Source organism: Falco peregrinus, chromosome 6 (genome assembly GCF_023634155.1).
Source record: "Falco peregrinus isolate bFalPer1 chromosome 6, bFalPer1.pri, whole genome shotgun sequence".
Taxonomy (NCBI): domain Eukaryota; kingdom Metazoa; phylum Chordata; class Aves; order Falconiformes; family Falconidae; genus Falco; species Falco peregrinus.
Genome location: NC_073726.1, coordinates 85,401,631 through 85,423,847, shown reverse-complemented (window position 1 = coordinate 85,423,847; position 22,217 = coordinate 85,401,631). Strand labels below are relative to the sequence as shown.

The following is a 22,217-nucleotide window of genomic DNA, read 5'->3' as shown; positions in this document are numbered from 1 at the left end:
AACAATGGCCCCATGGGTGGACAGAAACCTGCAGAATGACTTGTAAAGTGCTCTGTATGATGCTTCAGGGCATGGTGATCCCATGACAGGGCCTGCAGACAATAGATTCCAATGCAAAGGGGAAAAAAAACCGCAAGCACTGACTGGGCAGGAATAGGGCTGCCTTCTGTAAGGTCCTTGCTAGTGCTTTGAGAAACACTTTTAACAACTTGGAACTTTTAACCAAATATTGTGCGCTCTCAGCCATCGCTTTGCTTTTTAGTCACAGAAGTACTAGTTGGCTTCTGCCAATACTGAGCTAGAGAATCCAGCCTGGACCAGCTTTTTTGTGGACAAAATCAAGAGAGAAATTTCAACTGTCGCATAGGTCAAAATTCCAATTCAAAATCATGTCTGCTACTTAAGAAATTGACTTCTGCTGCAGCTGCAAGCCTGTGTTTCTCTGCATTCAGGGCTAGGTGAGAACCCACAGGTGAAAGGCACTCATGCCAGGGCTTATAGCAAACTACAATGAAAGGCAGCAGCCAGAGAGGTCTGTTTTCAGCTCTTAAGATCTGAAAAGCGTAGCTAGTTAGTAAACTGTAGGTGTTTGCACACCACCAGCAGCCATTCAGGGGATGAACTTCTGCCCTGTAGCACCAGAGACCTTTACCTGTTAGGGTAACAAGTATTTTGGAGACAGCAGGAGGGACACCTAAAAGACAGACCTTGTTACACCATGAAGCCATTATATGATACAGAGCCAAAGATTAGTTCAGTAGCCTGCCCAACTCTTGAATCTACCTTATTGACACTCCCCTGAAGAAGACAACTACAATTCTTTCAGCTCTGTGAATGTTAAAAATATTCACTGGTTTTCCTAAACACAGCTTCAAGTGACCAACTGCATCAACTTGGGAACACCTGAGGGAAAAAGAGTTAATTCAGAACATCATTTGGTATAAGGCAATTGGCCTGCGCAGGGCAGGCTGCCTGGAGTGCTGTGGTGTGTCCTCTTTCTCCTTACCATACATCTTGCCTTCGTCGGACAAGATAATCTTCCGCCGTCCACATGGTGGGTAGATGGCTAGCGCTTCCTGGAAGCTCTGCTCGATGTCCGGACTCCACACGCCCTCAGCGTCATTGTCAATGGGTTTGTCCAAGGCCTCGCTGCCCCCTGAGTCGTTGCTCCCCTCAGGGGAGGTGGGAGAACTCCACTCGTTGGAGGTAATGGTGCCAGCTAGAAACTCCAAGGTGCCACGTGGAGAAGCAGACTCAGAACCTGCGATGATAAACGCATCCCATCAGTCAGTTAGAAATCCTCCTCTCTGGGAAAATGAAGAGATACTAAAGGGGAAAAGGAAGTTTAAAAGCCTCAGTGAGGAGAGATTTTTACTTCACGTTTACCTTAAACGGTAACTCAACCACATCCTTGATTTCTATTTATGTTGAGATGAAAACCTTTTCTACAAATCCTTCTGATAAAACAGCCTTCTCCCGTCTCTCTATGGCTCAATAACTCTTACCACTTCCCAGTTCTCCCCAGACGCTACATCTTCTTGCCTCTGTCTCCTTCTCCTAATTTCTTTCTCCTTCTGCTGTCATTATCTGTGTAACTGTTATTTAACTTTCTGAAGCATGCATACAGGAATCCAGCCTGTGTGAAAGACTATACAAAATAAAGCAGTGATGAATTGTCCAGTCATCACTGAGCACTAGGGTTGAAATTTTCTTAGATACTGTTTCACTGCATCAGTTAGTAGTCGGTGTCACTTTTAACACTGACATTTCTTCTTCTCAAGGATCAGCTGCAGTTCTAAAAAGCAATTCCTGGAGCCAGACAGTTTAATGCAATGTCTCCCAAATCTCAGCACTATATCCTGGCAGGAGCAGAAGGCACCATGAGTAAAAGGATAAAGGCACTAGGCTGCAGGTCAAGAATCCTAGGCATTTAGCCTGTTTCTACTGCTCGTCTTCAGAACGACCTTGGGCAAATTCCTTCAGTACCCTGTGCCTCTCTACCCCTTCATCCTTTACCAGTCTCAGGCTATTACATTTGCCACTGAGCAGGAGCAGAAATTGGTTTGTCATTGAACCTAAGCAGGTAGCTGCCAGGTTTTGAAAGCTACAAGAAAGCTACTTACAAACACCTACAGCAGAGGCTGAAGTCTCACGGAGCAGGGCTGCTAAAACACTTGTTCAAAAAGCAACTTCAGACCATACAGACACTCCCAGTCAACCATTTGTAAGACAAAGGGCTTCTGAAGACACAGTTCATTCCCCTGCCTTAATCTTAATCCCAATGCTGTTTATTCATCTTTTAAAAAGTTTTGTTACCTGAGCTACAAAGAATACTCGTAAGCCACCATTTGAGAATCCACTTAAATGAGAGTTCAAAACTTCCCTGCCAATCACCACAATGAGCTGGGAAAAATCAGAATAAAGCTTTTTTTGCAAGAGCAACAGAATCATCAATCCTGTACTGAAGAAGAGTGTTAGGAGAGGCCTCCAACATGCCAAGTCAGCCTAGCTCAGAAATATCACAGCAATAATGTAAAGGGGGACAGGAGAAATTTGGGCGTGTTCTATGTCAAAAACTAGCTAGAACAAAATTTGTGCAGTTACACCATGCCCCAGCTAGTAAATAGGAAAAGCAGGTCCATTCAACTTCAGAAGTTCAAAAATTCAGAGCTTGTGGCTCCAGAAACTTTCCTGACATCAACTTAAAAAAAAAACATTACACCATACACTCCTTTTTAAGTCCCTCTTTGGTTTCTTTCCTCTTTGGATTTCATGTTTACAAAATCTTCTCCAAGATTGTGATTACTAGATTTTATTATTATTCTTTTTTACTAAAAGCTTAAATTCTTAAGAATTTTTTCATTTCAAAAGCTGAAGTTGTAGAAAGAGGTGGCAACACTGCCTCTCAGAAGGTTTTGCTGCTCCTTAATGACTTTAGAAGCAGCAGATACCCATTTTACATCTCCATAACCCACCAAAAGCTCAGGAAACAAATAATATCATACTGGGCATTTGAATAATTTCGAGACAGAGTATACTTCTCTTACACGGTGCAGCATTTTAACAAGTGGTTCACATAGCCGTTTAGAAAACCCAGCATATGACTTACTTCCCATGAGAATGTTTGGAACACATGAACCACTGGAATGTCCTACCATTATCCATCCATTTTAGCCCTTACATTAGATTATTTCAATCCTCTTGACCCATACTATACATTTTCAGAGCTCTAATTAACATGGGAAGAAAGAATGAAATGGGAGGCGAGGGGGGCAGAGAGGGGAACTTGGCCTTTACCCTGGGGCAGACACCCCAAGCACACTGTGAATGGCACCAAAGCAGGCAATGTGACTTTAAGGGACCCTGAAATGAACGGTAAAGGTTGCTTCCTTCACCAAGCATCCATCACCAAAACATATCTCCTTTCACTGATGAAGATGCTCAATAAAAAAAATTACCCGGTTATTCAAGAGATTGTCCTGCTGGGGAATCAGTGCAGCGGAGTAAGCTTTCCACAGTGGGGCTCTGACAGAGGAACAGAAGCTATCTGCTCCAGCTGTTCTTCTTTTGATATTTCTCCAAGCAGCCCTAGTCCCCTGAGGCTGTCACGACCCCCATATTTAATGCACATTAAAATCTCCACGAACACAAGACACAGGCTAGTTTTAACTTGGGCTGACAGGATGAGAAATGGAGGGGTTCAGAAATAAGCCTGAAGTGTGACAGCAAGTGTATTCGCAGTACCACCTGCCCTTGGAAAGCTGCACGCCTGGTAACAACCAGCGGGCTGCACACCCACGTGAAAACACCCGCTGTAACTGTTCAACTGTACAAGCCAGAGCCATGGTGACTGGAAGCTACAGCCTCTGCTCAAGCCAAATCCCCTAGCAATGCAGACAAGTAAACAAAGTCATCTTCTAGAGAATGTATGCCCATCGCAACCATAAAAAGCACCTACTTTGAATCCAGATATTTTCATCTCCTTAACGTCCATGCAGACACAGATTAATACCTAGCAGATGATTTCAGCACGGAACACTTAGGTTGGAAACTAAGCAAATATGTCTTAAGCATAACTCCATCCCACCCCCAAATCCTAGGAGTTCTTGCCCGATCATTTCATGTTTTACAAGGCTTCATACATCTGCACCAAGTGCCTTTGGTGACAAAGGAAACTCTAGGTCCTTTCTGATCCAAGCTCCAGAATAAGTGGAGGAGAAAACATGCTGTATTCAATTCACTGCCAGCTCCCAAGACTCTTTCTCCAAACACGAAAGAAAAGTTGTGCCAACTTGAGCAGATGTCACTTGTATATTCAGGCAAGTCCACAAAGCAAGAGACAGAATATGCGAGCCTAATCTCACACTGGTCTAAAGCAAGGGAGATGTGGAACATAAGAGCAGTGAGAGAAGAAATGGTATAAATCTTAAAAGTCACTAGGTACATTTATTATTTTTATGAATGCTTCTTACTTTCTGTGCCTTGACCAGCAATGTTAGTTCTATCCCAAGATACAGCTAGGTCAGCAGGCACCAAAATGTGCTATCGTGGCCAACCCCACCCCAACCTTTCCGTACCTTGGGGGCTGATTCTGCTTTCCCTTCTTGGCACTAAAGCTACTCCTGATGGATGATGAGAAAAGTGGAATTGTAGCGACTATAAAATCAAGGATGTTTGGCCAACTCCAGCTGAAAACTCAGTAATCACCCAGACACTAACACAAACTGACCTTCTTTTTGATAACTTATGAAGAAATTCCATAGGCTGACACGATCATGAAAATCCTTGTAACTCCATGTCTCTATTTCAGTAACGTGCCAAGAGCTTAAAGGGCCTGTAAAGTTTTCTTAAATAATGTTGCTTAAACAGTGAGCTCCATGTGCAGTCCCAGGGGATAGATGCTCTGTGCTCAGAGGCAATAAAACAGCAATGCAGGGAGTCCTGCTCGGGTGGCGTCTGCTCTGTGGGTCTCTTCTCTGACCGCTCCTGGCCTTCCGTTGCCTGCACTGTATATCTGAACTCACTGGTGGCCAAAGTGGCCATTTATTAAAGTAAGCAAAGCAAACTACAGAGAAGCTGGGGGCTAAACTCGATGGCAAACAGTGTTATTAGTATGGCAAGTTGAAAAACTGTCAGTGGCATCACTTCCCATTGAAAAAGCAATCTGGTCAAAACCAGCATTTTTCAAAAACATGCTGATGTTGAATGTGTTATTTATAAGAAAGGTTTTAATAATATTCATTAGTAACTAATTTCACAGAATACAAATGTTTCAAGTTGGCATCTAGCTTTTGGGTTGCTTCTGTTTTCCCATTCAATCAATACTAACTATACACATAAGAGCTTAGAAACTTTAACGGTGATTTGTATTACTGAGTGTTCTAATATCACTAAATATTTTAGTACTTGTAAATTATTGTTTTCCTTTTTTTTTTTTTTTTTTAATTTTTATTAAGTTCTGCCTGTAGAAAAGCTTGTAATCACAAAGCTTTCTTCTGATGTGGATGGAATTTGATCCTGAAGTCACTAAACAGACACCCGTTCCCAGGCATGCTCAGACAATTCCTTCCCCATCTGAATCCCCTCGCCAGGCAGAGTTCTGAGGATCAGAGGAGTCAGAGGATGTTGTCCCGTTCTCATAACAGGAAGTTTTGCCAGAGGTTCCAGGCTCAGTGTTTGTTCCCTTCAGATGCCCTCCAGTCTGAACTTATTTATGCTCCACTTCTTGGCTCTCACGTTTCTGGTACTGTACCTTACAGTTCCCACTCTTACTTTACTGAGAGACAATTAGCTACCTTTATTTGTAGGGTCCAGTCATGGATTCTTCTCCCCCAGGACACAAGCACCTCCACCTCCTCACCAGAGTATCTCTACTTCCTTCTTATGTTTCCCTCTGTTCAAATACTGGGTTTTATTCACTCTTGGTCCCTGCTCTTTCTGCCATGGCCATCTCTTAATGAGTCGCTTACAAAGGCAGGCTGTTGGGTCAGAGGAAAGGAAAACCAGGGAGAAAGCACAAAAATCCTTCAGCTCCAGCAGCTTTGGCTTAATTGTTCTGATGCTGGTAATTTCAACACTAACTCTTTCCTTTCACACACGGTATCTCATCGAGATTCAGGGATCTTGCAGGGCTAGACAGCTGCCAAGAGCCCTTCAGCGAGGTCTCACTGACAGGGAGCCATCCTTAACCGACTCCATAGTCTGACACATCTGCTTTCTAATATCAATCCCTCAGTCATTACTGTTGGTAACAGCTCCCTCTTCAGTGTTTGTGGCAGCTGCTCAACACAAAATCATACTTTCCTGAGGATCTGAAAAATTGCAGCCAGCTGTCTCCAGTTGTTCAGATTTCTTGGAACTGCTCTGTCCAACAGACTCTCCCCCACACACACACTCCATGGCCACCCCCTTTCCCTGCTGGAATCAGTATGGAGCACAACACTCTAACCAGAGACATCCCTAGTCACTCACCCCTCCCAGGCAGGAACGCTTGCCAGCACAGCCATGCGGAGCCTGACAGCGGGTTCCACTCCTGCTTCTGAGCAAGCCATTTCACCAAGGACATCCCTTCATCCTTAGTCTCTTTTAATGGAACTGCAAGCTGCAGGGGCAGAGACTGCTGCCTATTACAGGTATCCCTTGATGTTATTGTAATGCAAATAAAACCAAATGATTCCGGTATTCACTGCCCTGGTAAAGTGAGCCAAATACTGTCACTATAGAGATTCTGAACCACAACATTTTCATATCTGATCAGCAGTCAAACAGAGAATTTCAAAACAGAATGAGTTTGGCCAGAAAAGAAGATGTCCTGCTGCTCAAACTGTAACTTTAGAGCAATTTATAACAAGAAGACCTGGAAACAGCAACAACCAGTCAGTTACCTCCATCCAGAACATGCCAACAACAAATGAGTTTACACAATCCAGTCATACAAGGAGATCTGGGTTTAGGAAAGCAACAGTTTGGGATACTACAAAATCTATTGAACGTGGTACAATGGAAGATGGCATTCCAACTTACCAGAGGAAGAAGGCTGGGAAATTCTACGGGACACTACAATAATAGCTCAGTTCCTCTGAAAGAGAAGAATGAGTGCAATCAGTAGATGAGTAGCTCCAAGGGGGTGCAACTCAAAGACTGCAGGAAAAAACACGTACTGGAAAGGGAAAAGGTGGGAAAGCAGCTATTCAACAGTAACTAAGGTCTGTTAAAGCTTTCAGGCAAAAGAAGACAGAAATCATTAACATGTTTTTCAGGTTCTCTACAGAGCAAAATAAAGATGGCAACTGTAGAAAGACTTAACTAGTGCTGAACTGTGCCTAGGGAGGTAACGGTGCTTTTGCAGCACCAGCCAGCAACCAGTTGCTCACACTCCTCAGCAGCTGCACTGCAGTCATTAAATGAGCCCGGAGCCAGAGCCACTGGGTTTCAGCAGAAGACCTCGGTGACAGTCGAGGTGGGTGGGTGCAGTTCACCAAAGGGCTCCACTCAAGCGCTCCAGAACAGCTTAGCCGAAGGGTGAGCCTGCTTTCCAATCTCACCTCTTGCCCTGGGCCTCCTGCAACTGCTGAGCTATGCTGGCTGTTGCCTGTGAATACTCCTGTCCACCCAGGGCAGCAGAGTAACGCTGCCTAATCCTGTGAATAAAACCAGTTGAGGTAAGTGTTACTTGCTGTAGGTGAAGCAAAAGCTCTTAACAGGCAGCCATGCCAGGCAAGGAAGAAAGGCGAACTGAGATTTCCCTCTTGTGCATTGGGCAAGGTAATATAATCATTACATCTACAGGCTGCATTGTGAGATTTTTGTCTGTCTCACTACTGAATAAGGCTGGTTTACAAACCAGCCTCAGATTATACCCAGCATAAGCAAGGGCTCCAGCTGAGTGCTTATCACACCGCCTAGCACAAGATCAAGCTTGGTTTGCTGGCTACGCTGAAACTGCCTGCAGCAGCTGCTGCTCAAAAGGCACCTGATTTCCTGAGCAAAGCAAAACAACACTCTTAAATGATGGCTGTAGCCTAGCTCTGGCTGAAACAGAGAGAGGATGTAGTGTCCAGCACAGTGATATAAATCAAAACAAGGAGAGAGGAGAACTTCTATCAGTGCGGCCCTGGATAATGCAGTCAAACAGGATGCGATGAGATAAGGCTGTGTGTGGCCTTGCACACCATCCAATCAGTTACATTTGCGATAAAAGAAACAGAACACAGAGCCTTGCCGTCCTAAGGAGCGGAGGGGGAAAAAAAGAAAAGCCCACAACCCAACAACAAGAAAACCCAAAGGCTGGTTCTGCTCCCACTAGTCTAGGGATGGTCAGCTTGAGGACTGATCCTGCGCCACGGCAAAGTCGTGCACAGCTCCCACGTGTACAGGCTACATCACAAGGCCACCAGCCTTGGACTGACAAAATGACTACTGCGTGATTTATATCTCGGCTGGGAGAGAAAAAAATGAGCCAGCAAGGGCATCAGAGATTGACACTGCCAGGTTGCCCTGGGATTGAGCCACACACTGGGCTGGCCCTCAAAGGAAAAATGCAATTCCTGGGGAGTCACAGTTATCTCCCATGCAGGAACTGTTCCCAGAGCTCCCATTCTCCCTCACTTTCCAAGACATGTGGCATGTGTTTCACAGCTTCCCAAACAGATGAAGGCTGTGGCAGGGTGAAAATGGTTAGCCACCCTCACGCTAGCAGCAGCAGTCACCAGGAGTCATTCTCCCAACAAGTGCAGAGCTGGTTAGAAAGCAACAAACCTGGAGGAAGCCCAATAATCATCTCCCTTTTCTATTGCAGAATCACCCATAGTGTCAGCTAACACATTTAAATCACAACTGTCCCTTCAAGTATAGGCAAGGGTAGGCATTGACTGATTAAAATTACTGGGGTCTTAACAAACCAAGCTAGAGACAGAAATAAATCATGCTTAGCATTTTCCCAAAAAGTATTCACTTAATTATTAAAGGATAGGAAACCTTTAACAGCAACCTAAAAAAGCCTTGCTCCTAAACTCATTGAAAGTCAGTTGTCCTGAAAATCTCACCATCGGACTCAAAAGCCCCCATTTACCAATGGAACAAACTAGAGCACAAACACCTAAGTGAACTACCCAGACTGGTAAATCAGACTGGGGACAAAACCCAGACAATAATTTCAAGACCAAAAAAGGTGAACTTTAAAAGCGATTTGCCATTGCAAGTGGTGTAACTTCAGAGGGGCTTGTGTTTAACGCTGTCTGGAAATCAGACCTCCCTTGAGGCTTTCCTGACAAATAGCAGAAAATTGAGACTCCTAACGCCCATTTTATGATACCCACATTGAACTTTTATTTCCTGATCCTGCCTCCTGTTCATGACACGTCTCAACCTCTTGCTTGGGACTCAAGGCTAGATGTCCCAAAAAAAACTCTCATCTGTGACACTAATGGCAGAATTTCACATGAACTCAGACAGCATACAGTGTTTGCAAATCTCATCCAAAGCAGTGAAAACACTTACCTCCAAACTATAGCCAGTTTCCAAGAAAAGAAATAGCTGAACCTGGGCTAGGAGACTTTCAACAGAATAGACAGAAGCGCTGACCCCACAGGCCATAAACACAAGTAGATTTCTGCATCTGCAGCACTTGCGGGTGGTCTGTGGGGTGGGCACAACCTGTCTGGTCAGGGCTAAGCCCTTTACTAAAGCCTCAAGACAAAAGCAAACCACAAACAGGCAGAATAGGTATCTAAAATGGGACCTCAATTCAGTCAACCATTTTTACTCATGTGCCTCGATTTTAGTAGTAGCTAGATGGAGCTTAAAGGTGTTGGATACTTTGGATAACCAATTCCTAAGTACGGAACAACCACAAAACACCTGTGTTATATGAACGAGCCCTGCTCATGGCTACCAAGCAAGCTGCACTCCTGGGGTATGCAGAAACCACCCCAGCTAGGTTTTGGAGCACATGCTTCACCCGGAACGTGCAGCAGGTGAACATTCACTGCTTACAGCTGCGATGATCATTTCTTGAGGGCTGACAGTGAAGAAAGCCCACCAGATCTGGTTTTCTGTAAAAGAGTCTGAAATTCCCTAGCAGACAAGCGGACACCAGCCGTTTTAGCCAGATTCCAGTGGTCCCACCAGTCTGATACAAGAGAGGGCAAAGCCAAGCCATCCTCAACTCTGACGAGCGTAATCCTGAGCACAGAACTCTTCCCTCTCAAGTTGTGGCACAAACACACTGCCACTTCCAAACTGGAATTTCATAGAAAGCAAGTGAAAATCATGACAATCTGCAAGTGCAACCCCAACCTTCAAACAGCAATCATGGGGGGGAGGGGGGGAGAAAAAAAGGTGCCAAAACCTGAAAAACACAGGTTAAACTTGTCCCCAGATATTACAGGAAAGCATGAACCTTCCAATTTATCTCTTTGCCCTTCCAGACCCTTCTCATCAGGAAGGTCAACAGGTTATATACCTTCTGCTGGATTAATCTACAGGAGAACAAGGGCAGCTAGCCAAGCAAAACTAGATTCTTAAAGGGACACAGCTAACCACTGACTTCACTCCAGTTTTTAAAACATGTTCTTACAAATAAAACTGGTGATGAAAAACAGTGGAAAAAGACGCTGCTTTTATTTTTCGGTTAGCTTACAGATTACTGGGAGGACAGAAACACTGATTTACATTGTTTCCCCTGCACAGTTATTTTCTCCTGTTAGCCTAGCTCCTTCACAAATGGGGGTGGGGAAATAAATAGGATTTAATTTATTTATTTTTATAAAGATAAATCAAAGAGCAGCAAGTACTTAGAGAAAATCTTACACAAACGTCTTGTTTACACTGCTCTTTTTTTTTTCCCCCTAAGCTGACAAGATTTTCAAAACAAGAGAACCTCCCTAAATCCTGCTAGTCTGGTATCAGTGAGCTTTATTTCAAGGACCTGCTATGGAGAAGATCAAGGAAAATGAACTTAAGACACATCAGCAAATCCTCCTTTTCCATTTCACTTTCCATGCTGAGTGCTCTCTTCACTCTTCCTCCTTCGGTTAAAGCAGTCCTGGTTACAAGAGAGATTAGACTTTGCCTGGACAACTGTCATTAATGGTTACCATACTATTTGAAGGGAGGCACTGTGGGGACTATGCTGATTTATTTTCTTTTTGGCACTAGCAAAGCAGATGCTTCAAAGGCTCGTATTCAGGCTCTGAAAGCCACGGGCACTCATGTCTCAGAAGTACAGCAAAGTAAAACACCTACCCTTTGGCAATCATATTCTAACGAAGGTAAGAACAAGGTAATTATAGACCTACAACAGAACAGAAAAACAGAGCCAGTGACTCAGCCAGTGGCACCGGGAACTGGAAAACCTGCCCCTCCCTAGCAGGAAAACATCTAATTCATATGGTGTTAAAAACAAAGGGGAGTGACTGCATTATCTCCAGAGAAAGGAGGACCCAAGGGGCAGAAACAACAAAAATCCACCTCAAAAAAACCCCAAACAAACAAACAAAAAGAAAACCCAAGAACACAAAACACCACCTCCAAACCCCAATGAATACTTTCTAATCAACTAGTCTCAGATCCTGTAATGAGCTCCATGCCTGCTGCAAATTCCTGGCTTTTTACAAAGCTCTGCAAAGGAACATGTTGGGCATTTATTTAGTATGGTGGTGGGCATAACGCAGAAGCTGGAGAGAAAGAGGAGCATACACTACTGTAAATCTTGATAAACTTGATTGGTCTTCAAAGGAGGATAGAATTGCCGTGTGAAGTCAGGGAATGAAAAGAATACAGTGCATGATGTGATAGGTTTAGATTTAGAATAGCCTTCGTTACTCTCCAAGGAAATCATGGCTGAAAAATCACTTCAAATTGGCTTTGGACAGTACTGCTCATATTATTAGAAAATTAACTTACAACTTCAAAACTAAGGGTAGTGATATATACCAATGGAACCAACAGGTCCAGGGGGCACCTACTGGGTTGCTGCAGGGACCTTTGCCAGTCCAGTTTGCTTTGACATCTTAATTAAAGATCTAAGACTGAATAAAGGGAATGGTGATAAAACTTGCAGGTGATAAGAGTTGTAAACTTCATTAAGTTTACAAACACCAGTGGATAGAAACAACTCAAAGGGATTCAGACAGCTCAAAACCAAACAAGGGGGGGGGGGGGGGGGGGGGGTGTAAAAATACGTGGGGAAAATAATGCAAAGAAAAAAAAACACAGCTAAATCAAGGAAAAAGCCCTGTCACAAGCAGAAGCTGAAGACATGCCAGACTGAGAAAAAAATGAGAATTGTCTGCAGAGCAAATGCTTCCACAAAATGACCAATGTAACTTTTGTCAGCCTGTGCTCAGATATCACTTCAGGCAACAAAGAGATGAATCAGCTGCAACATGTATAATATCAGATATCAATCTGCAAAAGGTGCACAGATAGATTGAAGAAATTGAAGAGTATAAAAAACAACCATCAGGCCTATAATAATAGACATTGAAAAATATTAAAAGCTTAGTCTCATTAGTGCTTGTAAGAATTTAGAAAGTGTAAGTGCAGAGAGAGAGAGAGAGAGAGAGAGAGAGAAACAAGCAATCATTTCACAGAAATATACACCAATGTAAAAACTGTTGCATTAGAGCAAGAAAACTTTTCTGATGTTAAAGCACCTTAGGGGATGAAAAAGTTGCCCAAGAAAACTACTGGAAGATACAATGCATAACATTGGGGGGTGGCATGTAACAAATAAATAAAGGAGAAAGTTTGAGCCTCAGGGAAAGTATAATAGATCTTTTTAAAAAGATAACACCGAATTTTTGCATTCTTAAGAAACAGTTATGGCCAGCTAAGACAGAAAATCATTTCACTGTCACAGGAAAAACCGTAGACATGGTCCAAGGAACTACTTAAGGTGGCAATAGATGGCAACGTTGCTAAGAAAACATCGCCTTTCTTCCCCCACTGCCCACCCCCTAGCCATTGCACCCCCTCCTCCAGACACACCAGCAGCATTTATGTGACCGTATGATTAACTAGACTGGAGAACAGATGTGGCTGAAAAGTAACTTGCTGAAAGAGAGTGTTACTTTTCATCTGGGTCAACCCTCTGGCCCAGGTCAGTCAACTGCGGTGCCAATGCCCACGCCAGGGACAAAGCAAGAGGTGTGACAGCCGTGGAAACGGGCGGCTTGGGGCTGTGCAGGCAGGTTCTGTCAACAGCAGCGCCAGCCTGAAGTCCTTGTGGACCCACCCCTGGAGTTATGTTGTGACAGAATCAGGAGCTGAAGGATACAATCAAAAAAAGACACATAATACTATGGAAGGGAAGTTGTGGACGAGTCTGACGCTCCAGAGAGGTGAGCAGCACCCATTGGAAACTGCACTTTTCAGCAACCTCCTCAAAACTCCACTTACTGTATTCGAGTTCTGTGAAACAAATACCTGACTAAGAGAACCAACAGCGACTGTGATTTTTTAAACCACAAGCAAGATTCCGTGCCATGGAGCCCTTTTTCTCTTCAGAGCTTGGCAGTACTATTTTCACACCATTTTCCCACAGCGTACTGCACTAACATTAAACACTTGCTGCAGTAATAACCTGAAATACTTCAAAGCGACTCGTAAAATTAATTTTAAAATCCAAAAGACAGTAGCAGGAACCAAGACAGTGGAGAAATCCCTAACACCCATTCTCACGCACACTAATTGCACACTAATTGCTCCCGAAATCTCCGCAGGAGCAACGAGCTGCTAGTCCAGCTCAGAGATGACAGACTTCGTCACATGCTCGAGTTTGAGGGAGCCATCCAGACCGGGATTTAGGAAAACCCCGTTAAGATGACTGCACCCGCTGGCTGGCTGCCCTTCATTCTGTCAACCCAAGTCCCAAAGAAAACCAGAGCCCCACAGCATCCACCAGCCCGAATAAAGAAGCCCCTCTATGTTCATGAAGCCCCTCTATGTTCATCACAGCACCACCCAGGTTCTTCTCTGTTGGGAGAAAAAGCTATCAAAACCCAAAAAGCTTTAAAATTTAATAGTACAGCAGCTTCAACACGGACCCAGTCCTTGTTGTACACCCAGATCTGCTTTCCCCCTTGCTCCGTTCCCCTCGCCCCTCCCCATGACTGTGCCCCATCCTACTGCCCACTTCCCTCAGGAGAACAATAAACCCTCTTACAGCTGCAGCCAGATGTGCAGACAGGTGAGCCAAGGCTCCGCTCCCGGCGCACACAGGCAGCGCAGTCAAGTCTAGGGGAAGCCAATCTGTTCCGAGTAATAGGAAATGGGGGGTGGGGGGGTGGGGGGGTGGGGGGGTGGAGGGGAACCTAACCAAAAAACCCACAAGCCTTCCCTCCCTCCCGGGACCCTGCACTCGGGAAGTATTTTGCGGGTTTGATCTGTAGAGGATTCGCAGACCTCAACTTTTTAACCTTTGAAAGTAACGTAAATGTAACATCAGGTTAAACAAAAAACAATAAAAAACAAAGGGTAGATTAGTTGCGGTGGTTTGGTTATTTTGTTTGTTTGGGGGGTTTTGTTTCTTTGTGGGGTTGGTTTGTTGGGTTTTTGTACTTCTATACGACCATTCACCACAAAGTACTTTACAGATGTCCTTAAAATACAGGAATTACGCTCCTTCCCCCTTCTACAAAAACAGCTCCGTCTCCGGCATCCCATGCAAAGAACTGCTTAAACGGAATTATGTAGAAAAGATAAAGGGTTATTTGGGGAGGCTTTTTGTTTGGCTGCTTTACGTTCATTTAAATCCTTTCCAGAGGCATGCCACCAAAACTCGGCTCTAACTTCGGAATAACTGCTTTGGGAACAAGAGTATTCCCGCATCCTCTGGGAAAAGCCCTGTAAGAACCCGCACGCCTTCTCCCGGGGGGGTTCGCATCGGACTGTTTTGTTTTGTTTTTTCTCTCCCCAAACCATCGCCCCCGATTTATTTATTACAGAAAGTACCAGGAACGGCATGGAAACCTTTTTTTTTTTTGCTTTTTTTTGGTTTTTTTGGTTTTTTTTTGTTTTGTTTCTTTCCCCCCCGCCGCCCCCCGTAGCAGTGCGCGCAGCTGGCAACCGGTCCCACAAGACCCGAGATGCCGAAGTCCCAGCGCCGGCGCCCCCTTCCCGGCGGGGGGAAGCGGCCGAAGCCTCCACTGGGGACGTTCCCGTCGCTTCCTTTGTCGCCGGTGCCTCCCGGGCCGCACGAGCGGCCCCAGCCCCCCCACACACACACGCCGGCAGCCCCCCGCACCCCCCGCGAAAGCGATCGTCAAACGGCCCGTCCTGACCTGAGCGAGGCAAGAGCGGCCGCTGCTCCGCGGGGGGCGGCGGGGACCGGCTTTAAATCCTCCTTCTGCTCCAGGACTTTCTGCCAAAAGAGCAGGCGAGGGCTGTGGCTGCGCGCCGGCCCCCCGCGCCCGCCCGCTCCCCACCCCCGGGCCCGCAGGGCTGGGAGCGGGGCCGCGGCCAGGGTGGGCGGCCGGGGCAGCCCCTCGCTCGGCATCGCCCCCCGCCGCGCCGCGCACAGGAAGGAGAAAGTTGCCCGGGGAGCCGCGGCCGCCCTCGGGGGTGGGCCCTTGGGGCTCCCCCTTCCCCCGGTCCCGCCGCGGCGGGCACGGCGCGAACAATGCGGGGAGCGGGGCGGGGGGGGGGCACAAGGCGCGCACTCACCTGAGGGGAGCGGGGCGGCCGGCGGGACGGCGAGCCCGAGCGGCGGCGGGAGGGGGCGGCGGCCGCGGCCGGGCAGGACTTTGGGAGGAAAAGGGAGGGTTTTTATTTCCCCTGGAGTTTGAAAGGAGGAAGTGAGGAATGCGAGGAATGAGAGTTGGTATGAAATGAACGCGGCCGAGGGAGGGGACTGCCGGCCAGCGCAGGGGCTGGGACGGGGCTGGGGAGGGGACTGGCGGGGGGCGGCGAGAGCAGGGCCGAGGCGGGGCCGGGGACAAAACGCGGCGGGGCCGGGCGCTGCCCCGCCGGCGGCCGAGTGCGAGGCCGGGCCGCGGCGGCGCGGGCAGTGGCCGGAAGAGGGGGCCCGGGCCCGGGGGCGGGGGAAGGTCGCCCCGCACGGGGGGGGGCGGAGGAAGGAAACTCCGGGCGGCCGGCGAGCAGCCAGGGGGCGGCGGGCTGGGGGCCGTGGGCGCCGCCGTCTCTCAGGACCCGGCGCGGGCGGGCGCGGCGCCCGCGCGGGGGAGAAGTTGGAGGCGGCGGCCGGGCCGGGGGCTGAGCCCTGGGGGCGCCGCCGCCCGCTCGGTGCTGCCCCGCGGGCGGGACTGCCGCGCTGCCAGCGCCGGGGGAAGGGGCTGCGGTGCCGGGGCGCCCCGGCGCGGGGGCGCGGCTGCCCTGGGGCGCCCCGCGGGGCCAGGCGCTGGGAAGCGCCGTGGGGACGGGACGGTTTCCACCCAGCGCCGCTGAGCCGCTGCGAAACAAACCAGCCGCAGCAGCGGTTACAACAGCGTAATTGCCCCGAGGGCTTCCCAGGCAGCCATCCCAGACGGGCAACCGCTCGCCCGCGGCGAAGGGGTGGCCGCCGTGGCGTCCCGCAGCCCCGCCACAGAGCCGCGCTTTACCCGCTGGCAGAGCCGTGCCGGTGCCGCGCTGCGCTGGGAAACGCCGGTGCGAGCCCGGGAGCTGCGCTGGGGCTGGAAAGGCACGTCCCGAAACAAAAGCAGCAGTAAAGCGGCGAGGTTGGGAAATGTAACTGCATCCCATGCGCAGCTACGGCTGCAAGATAAACTCCTGCACGTCTCCAGCAGGTGACACGGGTGGCTGGTGCACGCGTAACTTGGAGCTACAACAGCTGGCTTGCTTTAAAAGTTCAGTGTGTTGAAAAAATGGGTGAAGAAAAATTTCAGCTCTTGCTAAGAACCCAAAACTAAGAAAGTTCATAACTCAGCTTGCAAAGACTGAAAACAGGACCTAAATGTGTCCTAAGGCCTCAGAAACCAGATGGCAAAACCCATCAACTTCATAAACGCAGCCCTGGGATTTGGGAAGCGAACTCCGCTTTTTATGTTGTTTTGGTTTGTTTTGGTTTTTTTTTTGGGGGGGGGAGTGTTTTGTTTTTGTTTGGCAGTGCTGAAGATAACCGATATTGGTAATCCTTTTTCATACACTTAGTTACTTTTCTTTGTAAGGCAACGCAGCAATAATTTGATTTTATGATGCATACTCTCTGATACAACAGTAGGATCAAGAATATAGACAATATAAATAAGATGAAGTTACAGAACTCAATAAAATTATTTTGTGGGTGTCTTTTTGTTATATAAAGCCCTGTAAAGATCTCATTTAGCCACTGTTTCTACTAAGCCATATTTAAAACCACATAATTTAATGAAAAACAAATATATGTTAAAGGTAGCTCACTTCTCACATCTGTTCATTGTGAATTCTAGTCCAGGTCTCATGATTATATGACTAATGTATTGTTTTGCTCCCATTTCCCTGCAGAATCAACATAGCTCAAAGAGAAGGAATTGAAACCTATTCCTTCCTGTGAATCATAAAACAAATTGTTTGCCGGACTCCAGTCAACTGCAGATGGAAACCCACTCAAGAGAACAGAGGTTTTTTGGTGGGTGTTCAGGGTTCTTTTCCTTTACTGGTAGTAGTAATGTGGTAGGAAACTGCTTAGAACAGAAAGCAGAGGGAGTTGGACAAGCTGTTGGGGAATTAACTCTGATCATTATCTGAATGATTTTGGTATGCAGCTTTTAGAATTTTTCACAGTAAAATAGTTTTACTTTCCCTTTAATAAATAAAGCACTCCATTCAATTGAGCATTTCAATAATAAAAAAAAAATCCTTTGTTTTCTTCATAATTTTAAGCTGCTTTGTTCCAGACAGTACAACATCTTGCCTCGTTTGAAAACGTTAATTTTATCAAAGTATTTGATCCCAAACTCTAACTTCTAGCATACTTTCACCCATGTATGTATTCTCTAAATTAAATGTTAAATTACCAGAGCAGGTTACAGTTACAACAGCCTTGATCTTAATGCATTTTGGTGAAGTTAATTTGCTTCTGGATTTTTCTCCCATTGTAGGACTAGAGAAGTGACCTCCAGCTTCCAGCAAGGAAATCGTAATTCCATATAAAACATGTTAAGGGATGGAACAGGAAGACAAAAACTCCATAGACTGTACAGTTCAAGCAATAAAAAAGTAACAGTGGGTACCGCCCCTTCTTTGGTGGCAGGGCTTTCAATTCTTGCCACTTCACAGATGTAGCAGGCTGTCTTCCCTGTTAGTAAGGAAGCCCTTAACACCACTGTTACTTTTCTACTCATCCTCGTAACTACATGCTGGGCCAAATCTCTTGGCCCTAGGATGCCGTAAATGTCTTAGTTCTGGGTTTTAGCTGTAGTAGTTCCAAGCTGCAGTTCTATACAACACAGTTTGACGCTGTGGCAGAGATGAGATTCCTGACTGTCAGAGAGGAATCTGTCCATAGTTCAGTTTCACAACACTTCACACAAATTTTTGCTCTTGACCTGTAAATCACAGCAAAGGCTTTGCTTGTCTTCCGTACCAGGAATAGGAAACATAATTCAATGTCAAAGTGAGAGATTTACAGAGCTGCTAATACCAGCAAGTAGAGAAGAATACTACGTATAATTATTATGCCAACAGTAACAAACCCCCCTGTCCTACTGCTGCTAAATTCAGCAGCAAAACTTCAATGAAAGTAGGACTGACCCCTGAAATTGCAATAAATTATTCATTGTCTTTTATGTTGGTGAGCCAAGGGGTTTATAGCAGCCTAGGAACTGTTTTAGTCTGCTAGGTCTGCCTCTAGCATTCATATTTAACAGTTTAATATGCCTCCTTCCTTTGTTTTAAGATCTCTTTGGGATTTAAAGATGTTACATTTGCATGTACACAACTAATATTACTGTACCAAGAACAAATGCCCAGTAGTATTTCCTGCTTAGTTTTCTCTTCCAACTAAACCTTATTTGGCTTAGATTGAAATAATGGGGAAAAAAAAAAAAAAAAAGAGGTGCGTGAAGAACAGGGCCTATACACTGAGAGCTGTGTCACTTTCTGATTAGCAGAACCACAGTATCGCCTCTTACTGAGGTTCATACATTTCCCAGTAGAAACAGGAAAAAATAACCCCTTCAACTTGGTGTTCTTCCTAGCCTTGTATTATTTCAGCTCTTGATTCATAATTCGATGGTATTGTACTTCAACAGTAGAATGGGTTCAGACTGAGGGTAGGAAAATCCATAAAGAACCATCTCAAAAGCCTTAATTGTATTCTGGGAGAAACATTAAAAACATGGGGTAGAGAAGTACAACTAGCTTAAAGAGAGTATCAGATGGAAACCAGGAACTGTACAGGAAGACCTTCTGATGGTGGGAGGGGTGTCTGGGGGGGTAGGGGTAGTACTGGAGAGACTAACGTTACATTTATTCCCATGCTTCTAACTGTATGAAAGAAACACCACAAAGGAAAAGAACTGAGAATTCCAAAGGAAAAGGGGAAGACAGGAAGAAACTGAGGTATCTAGTACAAGAACATTTAAAACCACTCACAAGTGACAGCAAAACCCTACCAAAAAAAACCCCAAACTCATTTAGAACTAAGGATTTTTTCAATATATAAATTAGTTTATTTTCATTTAGATATAAAAGTTATAAATACAATTCATGTAAAACGGTATCTGATAAAAGAGCACTGAATCAGTTAATCTGTCTGCATAATTTGACTGAGACCTTGATCCTGCGAGGATCATTAGATGTCAACAAATAACTTGAAAAGCCACTGCTGACCAGCCTAACTGTAGGAGTGACTAAAGGGATGCTAACACGGCCTTCTGAGCACAGAGAAAACCATCTGGAATAGGAAATCAGCATTCTACCTTCAGGTCACCCCAAACTAACATAAGGCAGCTTCTTTTACACAGTCCTAGACAGAAAAATAATCAGACAGGTAACAAATTGACTTAGTTTATCTGGATGGGTAGAGGGAATGCAGAGCCATCAGCCAAGAACTCAGAAGAGCACAACTGGAAAACGCTGCCAAGTCTTGTCCCCAGCCTGATGGGCAGGAAGTACATGAAGGCACAAAAGAGATCCGTGATTCAAGTTCTTTTCGTGACTGAACTGCTGATGAGATCATCTCAAGACAATGGCTCACCAGCTAATGCAGAATGGGCATCCGAGAGAGACATGTGCTGGAGTTCTCAGCATAATTCATAATTTGCAGTTAAATACAGAGTTTACATGATGATCTTTTTTTTTTCTTCCTAGTGATATCAGAAAACGTCTTCACAAAGTTTCATTATTTTGAAAGAGCAAGTGGTATCTACCACTGCAAAGACTCCAGAGACCGAAAGCAATAAATCTAGCTCTTTGGAGCTTGAAACAGTTAGTCTGCTGACAATGACAATATCTAAAGCTGGAGAACACCTATTCTTGTCTCAATAGAGGGACTGAGTTTTCCAGGATCATCATGAATATGCATAACAGCCACGAAACAGGCAAGATAACAACTGTTCTCTGCTTTCGTACACAGCAGATATGTACACTATGAGGCTTACATGTCACAGTGTGCAGCAATTCACTCTGATGACTCAAGGCCATATGAATCAAGAAGCATTCCGTGCTGTGGCCTAGTCTCCATATTGTACATCCAGCATTAAAAATGGAACACGGGAAGGACACATTGCAAAGCCCCATGATACATTAATTTTTTTAAAACTTACCGATGCCTCTGAAAACACCTCAAAATCTCCTTTTGAGGTAACAACTTCTTATAGTCAGGTTAAAATTATTTATATAAAATCTACTTTAACATGTCATTACTTGAGATAATCGCATGTTAAAAAAAAAATTAAATGAGTCACAAAATTATTCTTAAAAACGTAGCAAATTTTATGAAATATGGGCAAATTAAAAAATATTTCTGGTCAGATTACGCTCTAGATTCATTCAATCAGGATTTTCATGCTTTTCAGGAATAGCACTGTATTTTGTTACAATACTACCTTCTGCCAAATTCAGTGAGATTTTATCATTCTACTCAGTCTCGTCTTTCACATGGTTAAAAATAAGAGAAACAGTAATGGATATAATATCACCAACTAAAAAGGGAGTGTTTGACATTTGATTGTTCTTTATTTGGTAAAAAGACTGCCAAGGGATATGGAGCAATTAGAACAATGAAAGGGAACTGGACAATCAGACTTAACAGAGAATCATCCCACAGAGTAAGGGAAAGGGGTTTTATTAGAGCCAATGTCTCATTCCAGCTCTGTATTTGTTGAACATTATCTACAGTTGCACAGAGCCATAACCTGAATCATTGCACGTCTGATTTGTAACAGACAGCAAAACACTACACAGGGCAAAAGAGAACACATGCCAGTGACTGTCCTTTTTTCTGAATTCATCTGATCATGCTGATCAGATCAGTAGCGTCATCTCCGGGTGCACTGTGGAACTTCCAAGGCACATGAACACTAAACTGTTATTTTTCTAATCCTAGCTGCAAGGGGTTCCAATTAGCAGGCTAAACTCCTTAGCCTGCTCCCTGCTCTCATGCAGCATCTGTTACAAGGATTCTGAAAGCAGAATCAACGACGACAAAAACACCACCTATAATTCTTGTTCTTCCACAATGCACTACCCCACATTTAGAGACTGCTCAGCCTTGGGACAGTCTCCTGAGATGGTCTACTGTCAACTGCCATAATGCTCTCGGGCCTGGTATTTGCTGCCTAATAAGCTTGCAGAAGTCTGTCCTCCAGTTCCCTTCCATCCCCAATGTGCTTTTCATTACTCCACCTGGAACTCTTACAACAAGATGCAGGGATGGGAGTGAGTTCCATGTTTCAACTCTGTTGTCTCTCATTCACAGGCCAATTTACTGTCAAAGCTGGAGAGTCCAATAGCAAAAGCCTGAAGAGCACAGAGAGGATAATTATAGTCCAGAGTGAACACATCTTCTGCTACACGACCAAACTGCATCACAATGTAGTCAGCTGGGGAGAAAAGAAAGATTCAGAGACAATTTCACAGTGAAGCAAATGAAAAAAAAAAATCAAAAACACCCAGCAACCCACAAATAAAAAAAAAATTGCATATGTCTGGCAGTCCCAAATACATGTGGTTGGTCTATTCGTCCTTTCTCACCAGAGTAGCCTTGAAATCTGATCTCTAGAGTGACTGTGTCATTCTAGAGATTAACTTTCTTCTCAGAACCAAAGCTCAAA

General features: G+C 45.3%; 2 protein-coding genes across 8 annotated transcripts in view; both read right to left on the bottom strand.

The window, feature by feature from the left end:
• TEAD4 (TEA domain transcription factor 4) overlaps nucleotides 1–15,802 on the bottom strand; it is a 57,296-nt gene extending 41,494 nt beyond the window's left edge. For 2 of the 6 annotated variants that reach the window (XM_055808586.1, XM_055808592.1), the window contains exons 1-4: nucleotides 15,667–15,802; nucleotides 15,285–15,364; nucleotides 7,024–7,078; nucleotides 1,007–1,261 (exon numbers count right to left, since the gene is read on the bottom strand). In XM_055808586.1, the coding sequence (XP_055664561.1) occupies nucleotides 1,007–1,013 (7 nt within the window). In that variant the 5' untranslated portion in view covers nucleotides 1,014–1,261; nucleotides 7,024–7,078; nucleotides 15,285–15,364; nucleotides 15,667–15,802. Of the gene's footprint in view, nucleotides 1–1,006; nucleotides 1,262–7,023; nucleotides 7,079–15,284; nucleotides 15,506–15,666 lie in introns of those variants that run through there. The other 4 variants (XM_055808588.1, XM_055808590.1, XM_055808587.1 and 1 more) reach the window with 4 other exon arrangements.
• A 3,782-nt stretch (nucleotides 15,803–19,584) lies between these two features.
• Nucleotides 19,585–22,217, bottom strand: part of TULP3 (TUB like protein 3) — a 33,197-nt gene continuing 30,564 nt past the window's right edge. For both annotated transcript variants that reach the window (XM_055808025.1, XM_027782430.2), the window contains exon 11: nucleotides 19,585–21,986. In XM_055808025.1, the coding sequence (XP_055664000.1) occupies nucleotides 21,853–21,986 (134 nt within the window). In that variant the 3' untranslated portion in view covers nucleotides 19,585–21,852. The remainder of the gene's footprint in view (nucleotides 21,987–22,217) is intronic.